General features: G+C 41.9%; 1 protein-coding gene across 5 annotated transcripts in view; it reads right to left on the bottom strand.

The window, feature by feature from the left end:
* Rasgrf2 (Ras protein specific guanine nucleotide releasing factor 2) overlaps positions 1-23,705 on the bottom strand; it is a 207,761-nt gene that overhangs the window by 127,088 nt on the left and 56,968 nt on the right. For all 5 annotated transcript variants that reach the window (XR_005869851.1, XM_040728917.1, XM_040728916.1 and 2 more), the window contains exons 2-7: positions 21,692-21,798; positions 8,132-8,279; positions 6,161-6,250; positions 3,554-3,807; positions 1,890-1,969; positions 1,344-1,537 (exon numbers count right to left, since the gene is read on the bottom strand). Coding sequence is in view for 4 of the 5 variants with exons in the window: in XM_040728917.1 (XP_040584851.1) it covers positions 1,344-1,537; positions 1,890-1,969; positions 3,554-3,807; positions 6,161-6,250; positions 8,132-8,279; positions 21,692-21,798 (873 nt within the window). In the remaining variant the exon portion in view is untranslated. The remainder of the gene's footprint in view (positions 1-1,343; positions 1,538-1,889; positions 1,970-3,553; positions 3,808-6,160; positions 6,251-8,131; positions 8,280-21,691; positions 21,799-23,705) is intronic.

The following is a 23,705-nucleotide window of genomic DNA, read 5'->3' as shown; positions in this document are numbered from 1 at the left end:
TCTCCCTTTGTGTTCACCTGACCTGGGGCTGCTGACAGACGTGGTTTGGGGTGCTGAGTCCTAACCTAGAGGTCAAACAAATAGCATCACAGAAGAGCAATGTATTCGTGAAACACTTCATTGTCACTAAAATATGAAATTCCATATATGTGTCTATGAATAGAGTGAAATAAGAGCTTGTCATTTTTCTTGGGAAATATTTCCTCAGAGAGGCAAAGAGTTCAAGCAAAATAGTTACATGAAATATATATATATATATATATAGTGTGTGTGTGTAGATATATATGTATCATTATGAAGTTGCAAGTGTTTTCAAACGCAGCCTTCTGGTTTTTAAGACTCTTATTGAACTACCATGACCACTTCCAAGGTTCCAAGCAGCACTGACAAGCCTTAAGACAAACAATAATGGACCACAGAAATTTTCCCTACTGAGTCTCCAAAATGGTTATCCGGGGTCAATGCTGCCTGCTCAGAGGACAGAGTGCTCCACAATAACCATAACACACATGACCAGAGGAATTGTTTTACCACATGACAATTTGGAGGCCTCACCAGAAGCCCCATAAATTCCACAACAGGAACACTCGATGCCTTTCCAAAAGAACAGAATCCACATTTTCCAAAGGGACAGGAGACTCCATGCCAGTTTGGGGCTCTGTGGGACCTCCTTAAGATAGGGTACTTCAAGGAAAAGGCCCAAAGGCGGGAAAGGGCACATGTGTGCTTCACCCTGTGTGTCTCCCCAAGAATGAGCATTAGGGTATAGCCTTCCTTAAGACGAGCCACATGACCAGGTCCCCACAACACTGAGGTCTAGCCAGTGCCTTCTAACTCTGATGTCTTCACAACCTTGTTTTGTTCTCCAAAGTTCCAGCCAAGAGAAATTCAACAGTAATCCTGCTGCAGCAGAAGGAAGAGCTGAAAACAGAGACTTCCCAGCAGCCACCCTGGTCCCTGGAGAACTTTTATGCAACCAGCATAAACTAGTGCATCTGCACAGAATCCTATTTCTGTGAGCCTAATAATATTTTTAAACATGCTGGAGGTGGAGACTCCATGAAAGAGGTCTGTGTGGAATCATTCTATAAAGAGAAATTGCTGCTAAAAAAAATCATCCCTCAATTATTTGCCTCAAAAATGCTTGCTTTCTGGGCTGGAGATATAGCTCATTGGTAGAGTTCTTGCCTAGCATGCTCAACGCCCTGGGTTCAATCCCCAGCACTAGAAAAAAATACCAGAATATCCATTTTCTCATATACACTAGACAGATAATTGATGGCATATAGTTGGTAGCACTGAGCTAGATCAGGAACTTCGAAGCTCTGTCCCAAGTGGCTTACCTGAAACATTGGGTAGGTCAAGAATGTCTCCAGCATCCTCCCCTCACAGGTAGGGTTGGCTTCATACTGTTTCAAGAGCTTGTCGAAATCTCTGTTTTGTTTACAGTTGGCAAGTACTTGGAGGCTGTACTGGTGATTACGCACAAATTCTTGATAAATGTTCAGCATGGGCAGCAAAATATCAAACAAATCAGCTGGAAAAGAGAAGGAAACACAGCTATTTCCCTTGGTGCTTGGCGAATCACCACAGAAAATACCTCCCTGCCCCACACAGCTCAGCCCTAGTTGCCCTGCCTGGAGGACAGATTGGGTAGAATTTGCCCTGCAGCATAATGTGACTCTGGTTCCACAGGACTTATGATAGACCAAGGAAAAGCATCAACAGGTAACTACTGAGACATGGCCCAGTACAACAAGACAGAGACCCACTGTCTAAGGAAACTCATATGTTAATAGCAAAGTTTAGATGATCAAGGCCAAATAACACATACCATACTCTAACACTCACTATTCAACAGGAATCTAGATCCTTAAAAAATGACTTACCTAAAATCAAAGTAGGCCAATTTGCCAGCCTTGCCTTTAGTCCTTGATGGAATATTTCATGAAGAAACATGATTGTTTCACTATAAAAAAATGAAAACCAATAGCATTAAGTAACTATAAAGTATCTGTTCTGTGAGAAGCCCAACAAATGGTTAAAGTCTTACTGCCTACATACATGATACACCAGTCTCATAGGGCCTCCAAACTATGTTCTCCACAATACCATGGACTATGTACTTGCCTCCATATAGTAATTTCTGTTTTAGTCTCAGAAACCCAAAGGAAACCAAGATGAATCCTGAAGTCAGGAGACAGGAAACTCCCAATGTGCTTTGGTTTCACATTTATGGTCCTACGCTCTTAAAGTCAACATTCTAAGGATAGCTTTACTGCCCCCCCCCCAGCTCCCCCAACAAATTCTAAGCAAATGATTTCCTCTAGAAAGGGAGGGACTGCTCTTTCCTATCAAAACCTAACTGACTGATGTATTCCCCTTTGTATTTTAATACCAGAGTTAGAAAACAGGTGAAACAAATGTTATACATAACGGGGGAAAATTACATTTTCTTAAGTATAAATTCTGCTGAAATTCAAGATAATTGACCTGCCTGGACTTCATTTCAAAGACAAGGGAATCTAGATGAACAACAACCATGACAACAAACAGCCTGTATTGTGGCTGCCCATTTAAAACGTCCCTCTTCAATTATCCATCTAGGACTAGGTATGCTAACAATTGCTGGGTATGAAGAGCTTATGGTCTTAGCCTCCAATCAAGGGGCCTAACATTCACATTTGAATGTAAACAGTGTTCTCCTGGTCTTTCGTGATCTAGATCAAGTAGTCCTATGGAAGCAAGTCATCAGGGCTGCACGCTTGGATGGCCACTATCAGAGAGACCAGTTCACAGGCTTATCCATACCGTCATCCACACACGCTTAGACATGTTTCCAAAATGCTAACAGCCTGCCTGAGGAAGACAGTGTGAGAGAGCAACTTCAAAGTGTCCCCTGTCACTGTTTTGACTTTTGAATCATATCAGTATATTATCTACTCAAAAATAAATAAATAATTAGAATTTAAGTAAAACACCCAAGCCTTCTTCTCTCCACTTCTTCGTTTGTCTTATTTTTCTCCACAGCATTGACCACTGGATAATATATGACCTATTTATTCACTGTCCATTTCTGTTCTCACAGCAAAATGTAAATGTCATGAAGGCAGGGGGTTTCTGCTCTGTCCACTAGTTGATCTTTGGCAAAAAGGGCATTGCAAATACTTATGGCAGAAATAAATTCAACAAGGATTCTTGAGCCATCTTAGTTTGTATGCTTCCCAAAACACTTCTGTGTAAATTACACACAAAGACCCATCAAGCATGCTTCAGCTTGTAAGAGAGAGTATCTTCCACACATACATACCCCCACACAGTAACAAGAAGGCAAATGTCAAACAGAGATGCAAACCGAGAAAATGAGATGTCAAGATTCAAGAGAAATGCAAATGCAGACTAACAATACCATTCAAGGATGGCATCCTCACTCTCAGCACGAGAACCACAAAGCTGAATTCTGCGAGACCTCGTCTTTTAAGACTAAAATAGGGATGTTTGCAAGAGGTGCTAGTGACTTGTTCCCAGACTATTCATTTATGCAAGGGCAAACCTGTTGAGAAAAATGCTGCTGACATCATCATGGCTAATGGGGGGCTTCTTGGAGCTGGCTGCCATCCTCAGGGGCCGGAGGAAGCCATTGACCAGGACGTAGAGCTGGTGCACATACTCTGACTCGGCTTCCACCATGGCGAACACAATCTGGTTCCTCTTCCTCATGCTTTCAGCATGGGGAGAACAAATGTAGTCCTGCACGATGGTCTTCCACTTCCTCCGACACAGCCATCCTCGCATGAAGCTCTGAACCTACAGAACGAGGCAGGGAAGGAGTCTGGGAGATAGGACGGTACACGTACAGACACCACCCTTTGAATGGCACATTGACGCTTTCTTCAGTACTATAAACCCAGGGCGAGCTCTCACCAAATAGCAGGGGGGAAATTGTTTTTAAACAGTTTTCCTGAGGTTCACAAATTTCTAAGTTGTATTGCTATGAACATGGCTACGCCAATATCTCCTGGAGACCCAGATCTTGTTCTCATTTCTTTTGAAATATACCTAGGAATGGAATTACTGGAAAATGTGGTATTGAATTTCATCGAGGTCTATGAACCATTTTACAACCCACATCATACAGTTGTCCCAATTTCTCCATATCCTTGCCAAAATGTGTCATTTTCTTCAACTTTTGTTTACAGGAGCTATCCTAATGGATGTGAGGTTCTGTCTCATTGCGGTTTTGATTTGCACCTTCTCCAGTGATTGGTGATATTTTCGTGAGCTTACTGATCATTGATGAAACATCTAAATTGTGCTCTATTCAAGTGCTTTGACCATCTTAAACCAGCTGATTTGATTTTTTTAATTGGTGCTGCATTTTGTGTTGCTTTGCTTATTTAAGCCTGAAAAACAAGTGTTGAAATTGGCTCACTCCTCCAGATGAGCAATCCGAGGTTTCAGATAAGCTACGTAGCTGGGAAAGTTGCAGGCAGGGCCAGCGTCTTTTTACAAGTCTTTCCTTAACCTCTGGCCAGCTGTGTGGGGCAGACACATGGAAGTCTTTGCAATGACGAATAACTTTTAAAAGAATAACTTACTATAAAATCTCTTTGGTAGGGACATCGTACAGCCCTTAAGATGGACACTTGGCACAATAGGAAGGTGGCCAACCTGGAAACGTGCACTAGTCTATGTGGTGTAACTGGTTGACAAACACTTGCTTGAATATCTCTTAAATGCCCAGGTAATTGAAACCCTGAGAAAACAGCTGTGTATCACAATCGTTCCCTCAAAGGCTCTGCCACTAACCGGCAGGGCCACCTTGAACTCCAATCCTGCTTCCTCAGAATGGACCCTAAAATAAAAAATCCCATCTAAATATAAAAATTGGCAGATAAGTAATTAGATGTGGCATTTTAGAAACAACAGACTCAGCAGGGGCCATATTTCAGGTTCACACATGTGTGAAAAGTGTTCATTCCCTACCTGATCCCCTTAACATGACTATTACCTATTCAACATCCCTTTTTAATATCTTTCACCCATGTGATATAAATTATCGTGCACTTAATTTTATGACATTTAAGATATTGCCATATGCCTTCTGATTTTGACACCACAGCATCAGTTTCCATATGACTGTTAAGATTGCTACACTCAAACAATAAAAATTAAGCACATTTCAATAGAATTGCATGAAGACATTCTATGTATACTATTTTGAGAATTCTAAGGAACATTTTTCATGAATTTTAAGCAATTTTGAGTTGTCATCTCTTGAAGCTGAAAGGCTACATTTTGCCAAGATTTGAGAAGATAAGTGGTTCATTTGTAAACAGTCTTTCCATAGATGTTTATTTGATTTGGGGACATAAAAAAAAAGCAAAGTTAATTTGGAAATCTATTAACAAGTTAAAAAATCGGTTTAAAATTGCTTCTTTGGAGAATTACAAAGGTTCAAAACTGTATATTTTTCATTTTACTGTTCTCTTATTTAATAGAAGTAGGTTTGGAAAACTCAACAATTAATGTTAAATTTTTCTATTCACTTTGGCAGATGAACAATAGCTGCTTCGTTTATTTACTAACAGTCCAATTTGGCTGAAAATTGGATATTGTTAATATCCTTGTTTACATGCGTCTGCAGACTATTGAAAGAAGAGCAGTGGCATTAATCTTAGAACACAGTACCATAAAACAGGTTCAAATAAAAGATTATAATGCTAGGAAAATAATAGCTTTATTTTTACTTTTTTATTTCTTAAAAGTTGAAAATGTTCAACTCAGCCCAAAGAATCTGTTCCAAATTCTGAGCAACATATGGTTAGAGTTTTTGTTCTTTAATATAGAAATATAATTTCTTCCCAAGTAAGAATGTGACAAAATCGGGAGGTTCAACAGCACTGCATTAGCCCCATAGAGTCCACTGCTGTCTAAATGTGTGTTTGCAGCATTCTTCCCAAAAGGGAAGTTCTGGAACTGGAAAGAAATCTCAGGCTGAAATTTTCCAGGCCAGTGTGGATCCCAAGGAAGGGACAGCCTGGTAGCCATTAGCAGAAACACCAAGGTTGTTCCCAGCTCAGGGACACAATAACAAAGTCGCCACCACAGAGCAGTCAACTGCTCGCCATGCTCCCAGAAGCCTCCCACCTGTTGTTACCTTTTTAATCTTCTTGATGTCTGGGTCCTCATCCTCCTGATGACTGTGGTAAGGGCGCATGCGTTCCTTAGTTTTATTAAGAGCAACAATCTGTAACACAAAACAGGCCCAGTCCAGGATTCGGAAAACAGTGGTATACAGCTGTGCTCTAGGAAGTCTACCCACGAAGATATCCAGAAACTTTCAGTCTGTAGTCCTTGAAATGCATATCCCACATTCCTTATGCATCTCCTTTGGAAAAGCGTATCTACCATGGCAACCTCAGAGTCCTGGGGTCAGCTGATGCCAGTGGAAAAGGGCTATTTCAAAAAAACAAAGAGGACAGTAATAAACTGGCCCGTGTGACCTGTATGGGGGACTTAAGGTCAGGTAGCCTCTTGCCTTCACAGTAGTATAGTTCTCTAGCTTGGCCTCAGTTGTGGCTCACACAAGCCTAAGAATTTAAACATAATTATTGAGAAGCCAAAACGAAAAAGGTCAGAAGATCAGAATTGCTCCCCCACCACTGGTGACCTGTCTTTGGATTTTGTCCCCAAAATCAAATACACTCCACTTCTGTTTTCTCCTAGAAAATGGGAAGATGACGGAGAAGGAAATAATTCCTGTAAGCAGCTATAAAAGACTACAAAACAAAACAACACTGCCAGCTTTTCACTGCAATTTGTATTCTAACTAACGCAAACATAAGGAAGACAGATAAACACGCACACGTAAACGCCGGGAGCATCGCTTGCTGCAGAGACCCTTTCCTGCTCCACTCAGTAAGCAGGCGTTTGCTCTGGTGTACCAGAGCAGAGAAAGAACATAATAATTTTGTTTTAAATTACCGTGCCTGATATAGCCCTTTAAAATGCAGGTTTGTTGCGTTTTCTGCTGCTGTTTTCACTGTATCAGCCATTGGGTTGTACAAACGAGGCTGATGAGTCTAATGATAGAGTGAGCACACTTGGCAGCTCACCATCGAGGAGTTCTCATCTCCATGCTCCAGCCAGATATGCTGAGCAGCATACTCTCAGTGTACCTGGGAGCAGGAGGTGACATTGTCACAGGGAGCCTCGGGGACGTGTAAGAGAACGGAAAGGAAATGTTTGCACAGCAAAAATGGCAAGGAAGTTGTCAAAGCTAAGGATCCTGCCAACAAGGACCCCCGACTTCTGTCTGTGCATTCCCCACGTGCCACACACCATATGCCACACCCATATCCTTTAGTGTAAGAGGCACTGGCGTACCTCTGGTTAGAACAGAGGGGACAAGCTAGTCTCTCCATCCCTCCTCCATTCTTCAGTTGCTTCTCACTTTCTGTGAGCTTCTACAAGACAGCCTGGAAAGGTCTCCACATAGATAGAGACCTGGGGCAGAAGGAGAAGCCAGGCACAGCACCATGGCTGGCACCACAGCGATAGACTCAAAGACTGCCTGCTCCATCCCGTAACAGTAACGCCACCCTGAGGCTCACCAGAAGTGCATGTTGAAGGAATAGAGGCCAAGGGTGAGGCAGAAACGTCTCATGGTCAATCAGTGTCCTCTCGTTTATCCTAAATGTGCCTTTCAGAATTTTGCAGTCAGGGAAATCTAGAAGTAAAGTATTTGGGAATTCCTATCTGGTTCTTCCTTGGTTATCATTTTGAACTTTAAGTTATTACATGGCAGACTCACAGTTGGTACTCTAAGAGTCTATATGATAACTATTAAATACATATATATTGTGCTTCTTATCTAACGAAGGACATCAGGGGCACAAATAACAGCAAAGGATAACATGCTTGTCAGGTGTATACTCTAGCAACACATTTACCTAACCCTGAAGCAGACAATGGGTTCATGTCTGGATCAGCAGCCCCGCCATATATCTGTTGGTAGCAGAAGAACTGAACATGAGATTAAATTTTTCTCCTGGATATTCGACAGATAATCACGAGGAAGTAATAGAAAACAGGAAACAGTATGACAGAATCTTCAACTGGGAAATACCTCTGATTTAAGCCTCTCAATTTCGGTATCTTGATCTTCAAGCTGATGTCGGAGCTGGTTAGCGGCAATTTTTTCTGTCTCCACAATCTGAACCAGATGAATGTACTTCTGCACTAGCACTTCCCTCTCGATCAAAATGTCCGCGTAACTTAAGAGAGAATTACACAGTCAGTCGCCGGAGTGCTGTTCTACCACAGCTCCACACAGCACAGCGCTCACACACCTACGAGGGTACCCGCACGTGTTCTGTGGCTAGTTCTACCTCACGCACTATCCTGCGTCAGACAGCTGGCATCTCGATAGTACAGAATTTCAGTGGGGTTTTTTTTTGTTTTTGTTTTTGTTTTGTTTTTTGAGACAGGGTTTCTCTGTGGCTTTGGAGGCTGTCCTGGAACTCGCTTGGTAGTCCAGGCTGGTCTCGAACTCACAGAGATCTGCCTGCCTCTGCACCCCCCCAAGTGCTGGGATTAAAGGCGTGCGCCACCAACGCCTGGCCAGAATTTCAGTGTTTTACAACTAAGAATCCATTTAGTGTCAGCCGCTACCCGCAATTTTAACATGACTACGAGAAAAATACAAAAGGCATTCTGAAAGATTTAGCATGAAAGTGTGTGTCTTCTTAAGGAAGAGATCGAAGTGGTTTGAATTGATGCCATCAGTCTTCCAGGATGCCATTCAAAGTATTTCATTAGCCAGTGAAACCGACCTTCTACCAAACCAGAATCAGTACAGCAACTCTGAGAACAAGGTCTGTCTTGACTCTCACGGAGACCACCGGCTCTGTGGGAGTCTCTCTGGGATACAGACTGAAAACGGTCAGAAGCCACACTCACGACAGAGAAAGTTAAACTTTTTGGGCCCTGCTCTCAGTAACCTCACCTATGCCCATTTCTTCAGGCAAGCATGACAGAGAGGAAACCTGATCTTAGCTTTTTACTGACAATGCAGTATTGAGGTTCCTGGAATTTAGCATCAGATCCTCTTGCACTGCCAGGGTGGTAAGATGCATGTTCCTCTCTTCATCAAACCTTTTCCAAATGGCATGATAACACTTGCAATTAGTAACAGGCACTACTTGTTGGGTGTATAGGATGTATCACACATTTTCTTGTTACATCCTCCCCGCAATACAAGAGGTGGGGTTTACGATTGCAATCAGCAGGGGAAGAATTGGTTCTCAGAATGCATATTGACCCCAGGGTTAGGATCAAATCAAAGTCTGTCCATGTTATTAACCACAAGCCAAACTACCTCTCAGCAGAGAAACAACACAAGACTCCTTAGGGACTTCCTCTGAATTTCCAGGCTGCCTGTCTTTTCTTTGGCACTTTGAGCCACTGAAGCTATGTTTGTATCACAAAATCTCCCTCAAGATCATGGTGAGCAAACACTAGAAGAGATGCCTGATGCAAGCTATACCAAATAGAAGTTTTATCCATAGAGTCTTACTCTGTGTGCTTTAAAGAGGAGCCCTACCCTGTGTGATGAAAGGAGTCTTACTCTGTGTGCTTTCAAGAGTCCTACTATGTGTGCTTTAAGGAGTCCTACTCTGTGTAATTTCAGGAGTCCTTCTTTGTGTGCTTTAAGTGAGATGATAGGGACCTGGAAACCATTGTTGGGCAACCTTGTTTAACCCCCTCATCCGGAAACAGTCACAGGACATCTGCAGTGGAAGGAAAGCATAAGCAGGTGTTCAGAAAAGTAAACACAACACAAGCAGAATGTCTCATACAGAGAGGTGGAGGCTCCCTGGGTTCTCTGGCCTTTCATGACATCTGAGTAGAATTACAGAGACTCATGCAATTTCCTTCTAGTAAATTCTCTTCCTAACCACTTTGAAATAGCATTGTAATGCTTAGAACTAAGAAGTCTTGGGTCCATGCTAAAGTCACACTGTAGCTGAATCACCTGACACTCTTAGCACTGACATCACGCGTGCTAGAGTGTTGGTGAGAAACTCAGAGTTTGCAGCAATCTCAAGTCACCTGCTCTTAGAACTTGCCCCTTAAACTTAGAAAGAAGGACGAAGCACCTATAAGAGTGTGAAAATAAGGAAGAAGGAGGAGGGCTTTTTATAAGTCTTCCTTCCTCTAATGCAGAGGTTCTCAACCTATGGGTCATGACTCTTGGCGGGGGTCACATATCAGGCATGTCAGATATTCACATTATAACTCATAACAGTAGAAAAACAACAGTTTTGAAGTAGCAACAAAAATAATTTTATGATTGGGGTCACCACAATAAAGGAGCTGTATTAAAGGGCCCATGCTTTAGGAGGGTTGAGACTCCCTCCTCTAAAGGAACAACCCCTGTAGAGTCATCCACTGACTCTGGCCAGCATTCTTTTCCAGGGTTCCAAGGAAATGATAGAAAAAAATAGACTTATTTATTCTTAGTGAATGAAACTATAACTATATTTTAAAATGCACTGTTAACAGACCAAGTATTTTATGAACTTCAGGAAAAAAAAGACTGAGAAGACCTTATTTGGTGGGAAAACTGGAGGAGAGAAATTCAAAGGTGTAGAACCCTGCATGAAATACGAGACAGCTCTTACCACGGTTGGCCAAGAGAAGCACCAAACACAGAACAGAAGCTAGCATGGGATCAGAAGGAGGCCCGTAGAAGTTAGTCTCCTCCTCCACAGCCCCAGATCACAGCCAGGATCATGATCTGTTCTCTGTAGAAAATCTGGTCACCTCCCTCAAGAAGAGAGAACACAGAGCTTAGGGTAGTCCTGACATTCACTATTGACAAAAGGAGGCCCCAAACAAGGAAAAGTATGTGAGTACCCAGCAGTGAACCCTGTGGGAACATTTTCCTATTGTGAGCAGCTTGCCACAAACTAAGTGAAGGAAAGAAGTGGCTGGTACTTCCAAGGTGACATCACAGAGGACTCTGGCTTCCATCTCGCCTGCCTTCTCTTGTCTTGCTGGGTTTGCTGCCATCTCTTGCTTGTTTTCTCAGAGGGAAGGCTGGCTGTAAACTGCTCTATCCAGAGGCTCATGATAGATAGAAACAGAGGGAGGTCTCTTACCCACAGTCATCTAGAGGCTCAGCTCAACAATGCATAAGGAAGGGGATCCAGCCAGCAGCTATATGACTTAGCAGTAGACTATCCCCACGCTGTGAATTCAGAGGAGCCCACAGACCTGCTCAGAAACTTCTGAGCAGAGGCAACCAAGCTAATCCTTACTAAGACACCTGGCCTGCAGAGACTGTGCTGTATAATGAGTTCCTTATTGTGGTAATCGTTGTGGAGCAAGCCATTAAACAGCAACAGATAGCAAATACAGCCCCAAGTGAACAAACAGAAGTTGCTATGAGAAACAAGGGTCATTCTGGCAGCTGAGACTCACTGTCTTCAGATGAGCCGAGAAGCAAGCAGGCTGCCATGGAAATGAAGCAATGTAATAGAAAAGGAGGACTTGGAAACCAAGCCTAATTGCTAAAATTTGATAGGTCAACGAATGTATGAACCCGTAAGTCAGATGATGACGAAGTTGAGCGGTCAGAGACCAAGACTAATATAATAGGCTGCTGCAGGAAGTGGGACTCACGGAGCAAATATTCAATTCTGTGTATTCACTCATGTGCTGTGGGACCAAACACCAACTTTAATTCTTTGGTACATAATATTGCTATGTCCACTGTGCAAATGCACTTATTGCTTTTTCTTAAAAATAAATGAAGTGAGTTAGTGATAACAGTAATAGGATACAGTTGCTGTTTCAACACATGAAGCAGCGTAAGTCAATCAGGGTCTTGCATATTTTCTCCTCATCAGGAGCCTTTGATCTTTCCCCTTCCAGAGCTTCAGGAAATACTGTGAGCTGTCATCACCCAACTGGGTTGTCCAACCACAGATCTTATTCTATCTGTGCCACCACACCCCCCACTGGTTTTAAATTTTCAGAATCCACCTGTAGCAAAATTCAAAGGTCTAATTGAATTTAGAGGAATAAATGTGCAAAACTTTATGAAGTGATAATAAATAATAATAGAAGCAATAAAAGCTCAACCCCCAAAGAGAGAAAACACAATGAGAACACATGAAATGCCTGAGTCCTGTTAGTCTTCCTTGTAGAGATCAATACAAATTGAGTCGAGTTGATAAATCAACAGAGATTTAAATGTAGTATTTGAGGACAAGCCAACTAGCTTAAGAGCTACAAAATATATAAACAATAGAAACAAAGGGGGCAAAGATGAAACATAAGAGGTAAATTGAGTTAAATGTTTCCTATTTATAACAAGTAGATAATATTGGGTAAAATTACACAGAGGGGCTTCATAGAATATAATAAACCACTAAGTGTATAAAACAGATATACTATTAATCAAAAACTGGTTAAGACCTCTAGAAAATATTAACATTTAGTATGAACAAAAATAGAGTGAATTGGGTAATGTCACATGATGCTCCAGTGCAAGCCAGTCTAGAAGACAGTATCACAAACATACCAAAGCAGGTGTGAAAGAGTATATCTTTTGTATTAGTGTTTTTATTTCTATAAGTCAAAAATATAATCAGATTTTCTCCAAGATGTACACAGAAACAAAATGTTCATTCATTAAAGCAAAAGAAACTGAGACAATCTACTGTACACATTTGCAAAACATTAAGTGGTTAAACAAGCACAAAATATCAAAAATTATTGCAGTGTCTAAAATCATATTTGTAAAGGGAGCCATAAAGAAGACCACAATTGTAACTGAGTTATAGAGCACTTGCCTCACACATATGATAGCCTGGGTTCTGCCTCCAGTACTGTAAAAAAATAGGTATAAAATAATGAATGTACCAAAGGCCTACTGATCCATGAAAAGGAAAAAAGAAATCAAGACAAATAACATGAATCCAACACACATTTAGATATGTATGTGTGTGTTCATATGCAGAGGAAGTAAATGATTTATAATGCATATAGATATGTAGATATAACTAAGAGGCAATGGAGGGGGAGAAAGAGAAAAATAAGCATGTCAAATAAAGGACATAGATGAAAGTATAAAGAGTTGTTGTTTCTAGCTGGAGACAATTTGAGTAGTGTTTACTCAGTTCTGGAGTTACTATGAGGATGCTTGTCTATTCCTAACACCTCTACAATACTAAATGAGGGGAGGAATTCAGACGCTAGTTATTTACTCCATGCATTAGGTATTAATAATATGATAAAATATAACTAATAACATCAGTGTGTGGAGTAAATGTTCCTTTGAATGTTTCTGTGAGTCCAAGTTGATCCTACGACTAAAACACATCTTTGAGTGGTATGCCTTCAGAGACTGGGAACAGGAATAAAATGGGGGATCTGTGTCCTCATGGAGTATACACAGAAGCAAGAAGAAAAAGATATAATTAAAAAGAAAACCTGGTAATTAGTACTGAGGGGGAGAACAGGTAGAAGGCAAATCAGAAACAGGAGGAGAAGAATTACAGTTCCAAGCCAGGCATAGGACATTCTCACCAGTAGAGGAATTACAGTTCCAAGCCAGGCATAGGACCATTCCCACCTAACAGAACAGCCTGGAAGACAGAGTCCTGGCTGGTAGAAGAGCACACCAGGTAAAGAGAAGTCCAATTACAAAAGCCGGGTGATGGGTGGTGTGGACCTGGCCTGGCTGAAGAGATGACAAGTCACTGGGTTCCAAGAGGCAGACACAGGAGGGCAGAAAGAGGGAATGGAACGGTAAAACATGAGGGCTAATCTAGAATTGCAGGGTTTCCTTCTTGGGTGAGATTTGAGCTTGGGTTTTAAACGGTGTCAATATTTGTCTTAACAAGATCATTTTGGCTGCCGTAACGGGGAAGGAACGTTGAGGTAGGGAGTGGCTTGCGCTGGGAAAGGTGAGAAAGGCTGGAGGTTACACTGCAATGATCCAGGGAAAATGCTCACCACCAGCCACGCTTCTAGTGTGAGACATAGCTCGGATTTGGGAGAGTCACCATGCTGGGAAAAGGCTGGTCAAGATGACTCATTTTATACACCTTTACACATCTCATGCAGTACTTCTCAAATCATGCAACTCGTGCCAGGGGGCTCCTCGCTGCCTCCTCTGCTCTTACTTGGGTGGCCCTTCAACTGTGTCTCATAAACTTCTCTGTGAATCTCCCTAGAAAGTGAAGGTCCATTCCCAGACGGATCAATTTTGCATGCCTGGCTTCTCTTCAAGAGTTTCTGAGTGTTTCTCTTCTAGGATATTTCCAACATATACCTTATTTGATTTTTCGTTTCCTAGATACTGTCTAGGAAATACCGAATGCAGTATTTTCTTTCCCTTTTCAACTCAATCCCTACCTAAAGGAACAAGAAAAAGAGGAGGAGGGAAGGAAGAGAAGGTGATTTGACATTGCCAAGGGAAATAAAGTGAAACTGTGTAAGTCAACATAATAAAAGCAAAACTAAAAGCCCATCTGTGGAGTACCAACATATTGCATGCTTAGGGCATACATTGGCACAAAATATTGATGTGCAATATTTGTAATCCAAACCAAACCAGCACTGTTCGACACAGAACAGAAGGGAACATTCAAATGAAATCCTGACAAGCCCAGAGAAGAGGGCAAACTGTATGTTATCTTAGTTAGAGGTTACTAGGAAGGCGAGACGTGCGTCCTACTTGATTTAATTCAAGGTGTATATGGAATGAACTGTAGCAAAACACAGGATTGGAGGTTTTAGTGAAAGTCCCAAAGAAAAGTTCCAGCTCCAAATTCCAGAAGAATGCTCAGGTTTATAGAGAAGGTTGTTCAGAATCATCATTCCTCACCCCAGGGGCCCTGATGGACTCGATGGACTTGTTGCAAAACAAAAGGACAAGAACAATTATTGGTGAGGATTTGGAAAATTAGAAACCTTCATCTGTTTCTAATGAGAAATGGCATAGTCCCTATCAAAGAGACTTTGGTAGTTCCTCAAAGTGTTGGCCACAGTTACATATGGCATAGGATCTTATATATATATGAGATTTGAAAATGTACCTTGGATACAGATACTCATAGCAGGATTATTCACAATGGAAAAAAGCATAAACAAAATGTAATGTAATATAACCACGGAATGGACAATTTAGACATACAAGGAAATAAAGTACTGCTTTGCTAACATAACATACCATGGTGGGCCTTGAAAACACCATGGTAAGGAAGGAAGCCAGAAGCCAGGTTTGGCTGGTTACTTCTATTTGAAATGTCCAGATGAAAAAAAATCCATTAATAAAGTAAACTACTGGGTGGTTAGGGGTAAGAGTAGAGGGTAAGAGACTAACTTTATTTTTGTATGTTGAAATTCTTCTGAATTAGTGCAAAGATTGTACAGCCTTGTGAATATTCTTAATTGTGTAACTTCAGATGAAAGATTTTGTAGCATATGAAATATAAGCCAATTAAATAAAAAATAATGTTCTGAGTTCATTTCCCTCGGAGGTAATATATTTTGATTGGATTGTAATTCAAAAGCTTTGTAAAAAAATCATTGATATAACTGTAAGGCAGAAAAATGGTGTAGCTGATTAACAATGAATATAACCAGCAGATAACAAATTCATCATGCAAAGAACTCATAAAAATCAGATAGAACATGGAAAAACAGTAATGGAAAAATGAAAAAGACATGAAATGACAATTTCAATAGAAAAAAACATAAATATTAATGGTAGTCAATCTTATAAATATCTAAGGAAATACTCATTACACTAAGATACCATCAATATAAAGAATGTTTTAAAAAATGATTCCAGCTTTCTCCTGCCTTGGTGAGGGGAATGAAACTGGCACACATGTTTTTTTTTTAAATACAATTGGGCATGATGCCAGGAACAGGGTACCAGAGAGGAACAGAGCACTGCATGCTTTGAAGAAATCCAGGCCAACAGAAGGAAACAGACGTATAAGCAAGTCCAGGCAATGATGTCTTAGTGGCTTTGAGAATGACAGGAGGTTGTACCAGAAGCTCAGATAAGGAAATAACCAGTCAGCCCTTCCTGGCAGGACTGGGCAAGGGGTTAGTGGACATGGTGTAGGTCACTGAGATCTCAATTCTGGAAAACAAATTTCTGGAGGTCAGACTGAAAGGAGCCAGCAAGCACATCAAAATTCCATCACTGTTTTACCTGGAACCTAAGACAGAAGAGAGGGAAGTGGCATGAGAAGTTTGAAAATTTCAGCCTGGGAAGAACCTTATGCTGACTGGCTTACTGTACCTCAGAGCATTTGATCAAGAAAAATAAGCATCAGTTAAAATAATGCACATTTTCTTTCCTTCAAGCATCACAGAGGACTATGGTACAAACCCTTCCTCTCTTGTATATTAAAAGTGTTATGCTTTGAAACTTTTGATAATAAGACATTAATTGAATAAACTAACAAGTCAGTAGAAAATGTTGAGGCCCTTTTGGCTGGTTAGATGTTCTTAGAAACACTTTGGTAACCATGCAGAGGATAGAGATCAGGGAAAACTGGGAAGATGGTGGGTGAGGTGGCTCAGCAGCCAGGATTCATACTCTGACAGGGGAAAGCTTCCCAGACATGGACAGCAGTAGAGACTGTGACAATCCACCAGTCACTTTCATGGTAGCACTGAGCACCAAGAGACGATATATAGATAGCTCAACATAGAAAAATGCACATTTGTGAATTTCTACATATAATTGAGGCCATGTATCTTGCTGGTTAAGTAACTATGTTTTGGAGTTGCGTTGACCTGTTCTTAGATCTAGTTCTTCCATGTACTAGGGTAGTGGCCTTCACATGGTCTTCTCATCTAAGGCTGATGCAATGAAGACAGCACCACATATGTCATGGTGGTTAAGCCAAACATGTGGTTCACTGGGCATGGATCATAGCCTAGAGCAAGCAGAGGAAGGGTGGCTTTAGCCATTTGGGCTGAGTCTTGGGGTAGATGCCAAAGAGAAGCAAATATGAAGACATGTGTCATCAAAAGACTACAAAGATCGAACTCAAGAGTAGATTAAAGCTTTCCTTCCCCTGGAAAAAAATGGTTACAGATCAATTGAAATACTTTCTACTTATGCTAGGAATGACAAAGTCAAAGAAAGGGCCAGGTCAAGGCCTTGTCATGCTCTATCTGCTAGCTCCCTGGAGTGGATGGGTCTGCCAATTCCTTTCCCCATTCAGCACTGTCTCCTCAAGGCAAGCCTGAGATCCCTGCATGAGACACACATGGAGAGGAGGAAAGAGAAGTGGAGTGTGGATTTGAGAAGATCCTTTGAAGAAAATGAAAATGAAAAGCCATCCAAAGGAAGTGGGATGGTCTCCAACACCAAACACATAAGCTACAGAGAGGCACTACAACAAAACATGATAGTCTCAACATCTCCAGGTCTCACTAACTGTCTCCTGACCTCAACCCCACCCGGATCTCTTCTCAGGACAGGACTTATTCCTCTAGTTGTCCCTGGCTATTCATTCATCTCTTACATGCCACCTCACCTTTCCAATTCCCCTTCCAGGCCACAAGTCAACATCTGCTCCACAACTTGCACTAACTCATCATTTCTTGTTCTAGTGGGTGAAGCTAGAGGGCAAATAGTGTATTAGATGCCGCCTTTGGTAGATTCCCACACATGTTTAAGCTGCCTTATCGATCAGTTCCTGGTTGCTGTGGATCCTATGCTGAAGCCGGGGTACAATGAGCTCAAAAGGAGTGCACAGGGTCCTCTCCCAGACCAAGGACATCTGACCCCTGAGGTTCTGCAGGCTCAATATCTGAGAAGATAAAACACTAAATGGACATTGTGCTGGCCAAGAAGTTTTCAGGATCAACAACTGTTTCTGGATGCTTTTGCATACTCAACTACTTTTATCAAGTCTGACATACATGATTAAGAAAAGGAAGGAAGAATATGTTATTAGTGTTGCTTATGTTCCATGTCCAAGTGGCAAATCATTTATAAAATAACCATAGACTTAAGTGTTATTAAAATGCTCTGACTTCAACTTATACAAACAATCAGAGGGCTGAGTCTTGGTATTAGCTTCCCACAATCCCATGCCATAACATGGATGGAATGAAATTTTAGGTGTTTCAATGTTCTAGAATTATCATGTTGAGAAATAGTGTGCAAAACTCTTAACACCAACATTCCTGGACTGAGTTGAAGTTTCAAGTTGAAAATTCTAATTCTGATGGTAATATTTTTTCTGGATCAGACATAAAGGAAGAAATATGCAATTAGACATCACAGAAAATGATCCAAAGATCCTCCAAAGGCAAACTGTGGTAAGGAGGCTGCTTTGACACAAGAGCCAAGACAGCAGTATGTCTTCCATGGTGCATGAGGATATGTCTTCCATGGTGCATGAAGACAGCACTTCCAGACTACATGGAGAAGTCATTCCAGAACGCAGGAGATGGAGAAATGGTAGTCATGTGTAGTGTCAACAGAGAAGTTATAACTCAGAAAAGAACAAGGCTTGTGCTGAAACAGCTACTGATTAGCCAAAAGCTTTGACTTTTGAAAAGGAGGAATCAATATAGACTATTGGCTACTTTGAAGTTTTCCATTGTTCATTAGCAATGCCAAATTAGCATCACCAGATTGTCCCCTAAAAGTGAAGTGTTTAGTCAACCAAACCCAACTCATTAGTTGTGTTTCATGTACTATGTCAAAGAAAAATGGCTAATGATCTCTGTCTGAAGCAGCTTCACTAACTTTCTGGCATTTTTTTATAGACGAACGAAGTCAGGGCAAATTTTGGAGACTCTGTGTTATTGCTCCTTGATTTAGAAAATAAATATTTCACAGTCATTTAAACTCAAAAAGACAAATAGAAGGACACAAGTATAAAGCAGTGCAAGTCAAAGAACTCAGTCTCAGGGTTAAACCAAAGTAAAGCAAGTACAACAGAACAAACAAAGTCAGAGCAGCAAGGGGAAAAAAGAGATCAATCACTAAGCAGATCTTCAAATCTAAGGGAAAAAGGATATTTACCATTCTGCCATCTAAACCACTTAAGTAGTTTCTCAAGTCTGCCTCCAGACAGAATCAAACATGCCTTAGATGTCACCCTGTGTCAAACACAACCAATTACTGGCCACACCCACACATCTGACAAAATCTTAACATGACACAGTGAAACAAAGAAAATACCTCTCTTCTGAAATCCATACATCTTTAAAGTAATTCACACCGCATCCAATTCAACAAAATACTCACTTGGTAACTGTTAAGCTAATTGTGGCATTCAATGGTTCCTGCTCTTCTGGGATGGAAAGTATAGTTAAGGTACATACTTCATTTTAATGCTCAGGTAGAAAAAAAACAGACATAGCTACAAAGATTGTGACTGCAGATGGCCCCAGGACTCTACCTTGTCACCTTGATGCTTCTTTCGTCTTTGAAGACCTGACCTTCTTAAGTCATTCTGCATCAGCCCCAACACTGGAGTTCAGGCAGCGGGCAACAGAGCACTGAGCAGTGTGCCTGTCCCCCACTTCCTAGAGCTGCCCCAGGGACTAGCATTTGTTGCCAACTGCATCTCAGAGAACTCCTTAGAAGAGAAATAAAAAGAAGCGAAATAGTTTGCAACTGATCCCTTTTACTTTCAACCCTGACCTCACATTATTCTCCTTTCGTCTTTGAAGAGAGAAAGAGAAAAAGAAATTAAGAAAAACTGAGCAGAGAAAGAAGGTGAGGAAGACGGGGACAATACAGAGCCCTGGTTGGATGCTGTGAGAGCTGGCAGAATGTGTGGTTCTGCATCTTAACAAGCTGGTGGTGGCGCACGCCTTTAATCCCAGCACTCGGGAGGCAGAGACAGGTGGATCTCTGTGAGTGTCAGGCCAGCTTGGTCTACAGAGCAAGCTACAGGACAGTCTCCAAAGCTACAGAGAAACCCTACTTTGAAAAACAAAAGAAAACGAACAACAACAACAAAACCAACCTGGTGTTAGATTTTGCCCAATCTGAATTTCTGTTTTCTCATTTGTCAGATGGAGCTGGTGATACCTGACTGAGCTGCTGTAAATAATATAAAGATAGGTGTTCAATGTGCTTAGCATCACAGAATGATCCCTACAAAGTAGGGAGGTCAAAGAGGTTTTCAGAATGCCCGTGTCAAGCATTTGAAGAAGAGAAAAGAAAAATCACTGGGGACTGGTGCTTTCTTTTTTCTATTAACCTGATCACCTGTTACACAATTAGCATATGATATACATTTCACTTAAAATTGTGCCCCAGTCCTTCTCTTGATTCTTGGGGTACACACAAGCCTGCTCAGGAAGCAGAAACTGCACAGAAATGCCTCATGTTGCTAAGTGTCTGCATGCAGTACACAATGCAGGTGCAGCAGCAGTTTGGAGTAGGGATTGACCAGGGAATGACCTGTTCCAGAGTTCCAAGGGTAGGTAACGGACAGACAATAGACACGGAGATGGGGCGTTTTCAGATGCTCAGAAAGAAAATGCTCCATGGCTGAGCTTCTCCTTGAAACACCAGCATGATGAGGAAAGGAACTGAACATGAAGATGAAATGTGGTGCCTGTGCTGGTTTTATCTCAACTTGTCACAGAGCAGAGACATTTAGGAAGAGGAGACCTCAACTGAGAAATGCCCCCATAGGTTTGGCCTGTGGGCAAGTCTATAGTGCATTTTCTTCACTGATGACTGTGGGCACTGAAACTTCAGCATTGGTGGCCATTGGTTCTATAAGAAAGCAGGCTGGACAAGCAATGGAGAGCAAGCCAGTAAGCAGCACTCCTCCGTGGCCTCTGCATCAGTTCCTGCCTCCAGGTTCCTGTCTCGAGTTCCTGCCCTGAGTTCCCTGGATGATGGACTTGAGCTATAAAGATGAAATAAAGGAACCCTTTCCTCCCCGAGTCATTTGGGTCATGGTGTTTATCACAGTAATAGAAACTGTAGCTAAGACAGCATCCCTGGCTGGGGAGAAGATGGGCAAGAAGCAGCAAGCACACTCGGGAGCAAAGGACCCGGGGAAACAGGCTGTCTGCCTCCCCGCCCCCTTTCAGATTTCTTGTTCCTATTTAATAAACATGGAGGAGGGTTTCACAGTCCAGGTATTACTCAGGGGGAAATAAACCATATTTTTCTGTTTGACCCAGATGGAGTCTGTTACTACATTCAGTAATGGGACTGCGTGGAGTGGGGGATGGGGGTAGGCGTTGCAAAGGTATGCTCCACTGGGTGGATATCTATCTCTGCCACACCCAACAGCGTGTCCTGAAGTCAGTGAACTAACCTTCCAGGCCTCTCTTTCCTCGCATGAAGAAGATGGAGTGAGTGTAAACCCCCTGCAGCAGACTGTTGGGAGGAGTGGTCATACATTCAATAAATCCCCTAACTGAGAAGCACTTAGTGTGTACATAGTATGTAGGAAGAAATCCACGTCTGCTACCAGTAATTGTTACTGTTTATGCCTGCTCTCTTTAACTGAAAGCTCAACCATGGGAAGTGCAAACAACCACCTCACACATGACATGGGAAGGTACCACGGTGATACCATCTTACAGTGACAAAATCTTCCGAAAACAGTGGCAGCCATGATAAGCCCCATCCACAGTGAGACACGAGCCACACCTGGCTTGGTGAATGGCTTCCATCCATTCTTTCCCGGCCTGCTCCTCCTCACAGCGCAGCTCCAGAGGCTTCTGACCTTCGTGTCCGAAAAGAACAGTGAAGTAATACTGGAAAGAAAAAGAAACACAAAGGGCTTATGGTTTTATCTGTCAAGAGTAGAAATGTAATACCACAGTACTTGCCTAAGAGGGGTATAAACTTACAAAATCTACCAGCATGATATAAATCATATTTCAAAATGTAACATCATGCCTGGTCCATCCAGAAACGTCTTTGCACCTTGGTGGTAATGCAGAGGGCATCTTAACACCCCTGAGTAGCACTCAGCCCACAGCCCTACCGCACTGTGTACTTTTACATAAGAACAGAAAGAGCATTGCACCAATTTGCCAACAAAGACAAAGTGAAAGCTAACATGAAAATGCTTGCAGAAGTTTTCATTATGCAGGGTGTGATAAAACAGTAGATGGGGGTCTACTCCGCTGAGCCAGCTGATTCTATTACCTAACCATCCTAGGCTCCATTCTAGGAAGTGCCATGTCTATAATTGCATCTAATTGCTGCTACTGCCGCTCCTGCAGCCTTTGCAAGCATCATCCGTGGCTTAAGCCCTTGTGCAACAGACAAATTATATTTAACCTGGGAAGGAAATGTAATTGCCATCCTGGAGGTAAGTCATAAATCAGAATTTCTCTTTGATGAGTGTTATCTATTTCTTGTTGGATAGAAGAAAAAAGACAGAACTAATTTATCAGGAGTGAAATTATTTATTCCATCTGAACTTTATTCATAATCACCCCAAACTGGAAACAATGCAAGCATCCTCTGGTAAGTGAGTAGATAGTCAAATTCTGGAACATTCCCCAATGGAATACTACTCATCAGTAAAAAGGAACAATTCTTGATAAAGCCAGCAACTTGAGTGCCTCCCAAAAGTACCAAGCAACATTAAAAAGTCAGCCTCAAAAGGCAACATCCAGCCTGGAGGTGGTGGTGCACACCTTTAATCCCAGCACTCGGGAGGCAGAGGCAGGCGGATCTCTGTGAGTTTCAGACCAGCCTGGTCTACAAGAGCTAGTTCCAGGACAGCCTCCAAAGCCACAGAGAAACCCTGTCTTGAAAAAACAAAAATAAAAAATAAAAAAGGCTGCATCCAGAGGGCTAGAGCCCACACAGCGCACATGACCCCTTCTGTTCTCACAGAGAAACTGATTCACTTCCCAGCACCCATGCGTGCCTGTCACTCCAGTTCCATTGAATACACCGCCCTCTTCTGGCCTCCAAGGGCACCTGCACCTGTGCACACATGCACACACATTTAAAAGAAATGTTTTGTTTTGTTTTTACGTTTCAGGCTCTGTAATCTCCTTTACGTGGTACTATTGAAAAAGTAAAAAACAAACCAATTATTTTCTGGGGCTGAGGAAGAAGTGTGTGCCTATAAAAGGATTACACAAGGGCTTTTGCAAGGTCATCCCCTACAGCCTCTCAAAACCCACAAATCATTGACCTCTGGGGTCAATGATCAGTATGTCATTTGGGGTCATTTTATTACTATGTTCCTTTATCAGAATAACAGCATAGGTTTCCCCTAGGCCTATGTATTCTCAGATTCTTGGCTACTTTATCAGTATCAGGCATGGGTTTCGTCTCATGGAGTTGTCCTTACATCCAAGCAAAGAGTGGTTGGTTACTCTCATGACATCTGTGCCACTTTGCTCAAGTGTATCTGCAGAAAGATCATTGTTGTATGGTGCAGGATTTGTAGATGGGTGTGCCATTGATGATTACCATTTTCCTCCAGTACCAGCCATAGTACCTTCCAGTGCCATGAATGCTAGTCAGTAGGGGCAAAGCCTCTAGCAGAGCGCCAGATGGACTTCTCCATGTTCAGTGTCAAGTAACTGTATTGTACTGGCTAATCTTACATCAATTTGACACAGGCTAGAGTCATTAGAGAGGAAGGAGACTCAATTGAGAAAATGCCTCTATAAGATCCAGCTGTAGACAAGCC

The sequence above is a fragment of the Mesocricetus auratus genome, unplaced genomic scaffold (assembly GCF_017639785.1).
Source record: "Mesocricetus auratus isolate SY011 unplaced genomic scaffold, BCM_Maur_2.0 Super-Scaffold_100020, whole genome shotgun sequence".
NCBI classification, from domain to species: Eukaryota; Metazoa; Chordata; class Mammalia; order Rodentia; family Cricetidae; genus Mesocricetus; species Mesocricetus auratus.
This window is presented reverse-complemented; position numbering and strand designations above follow the sequence as displayed.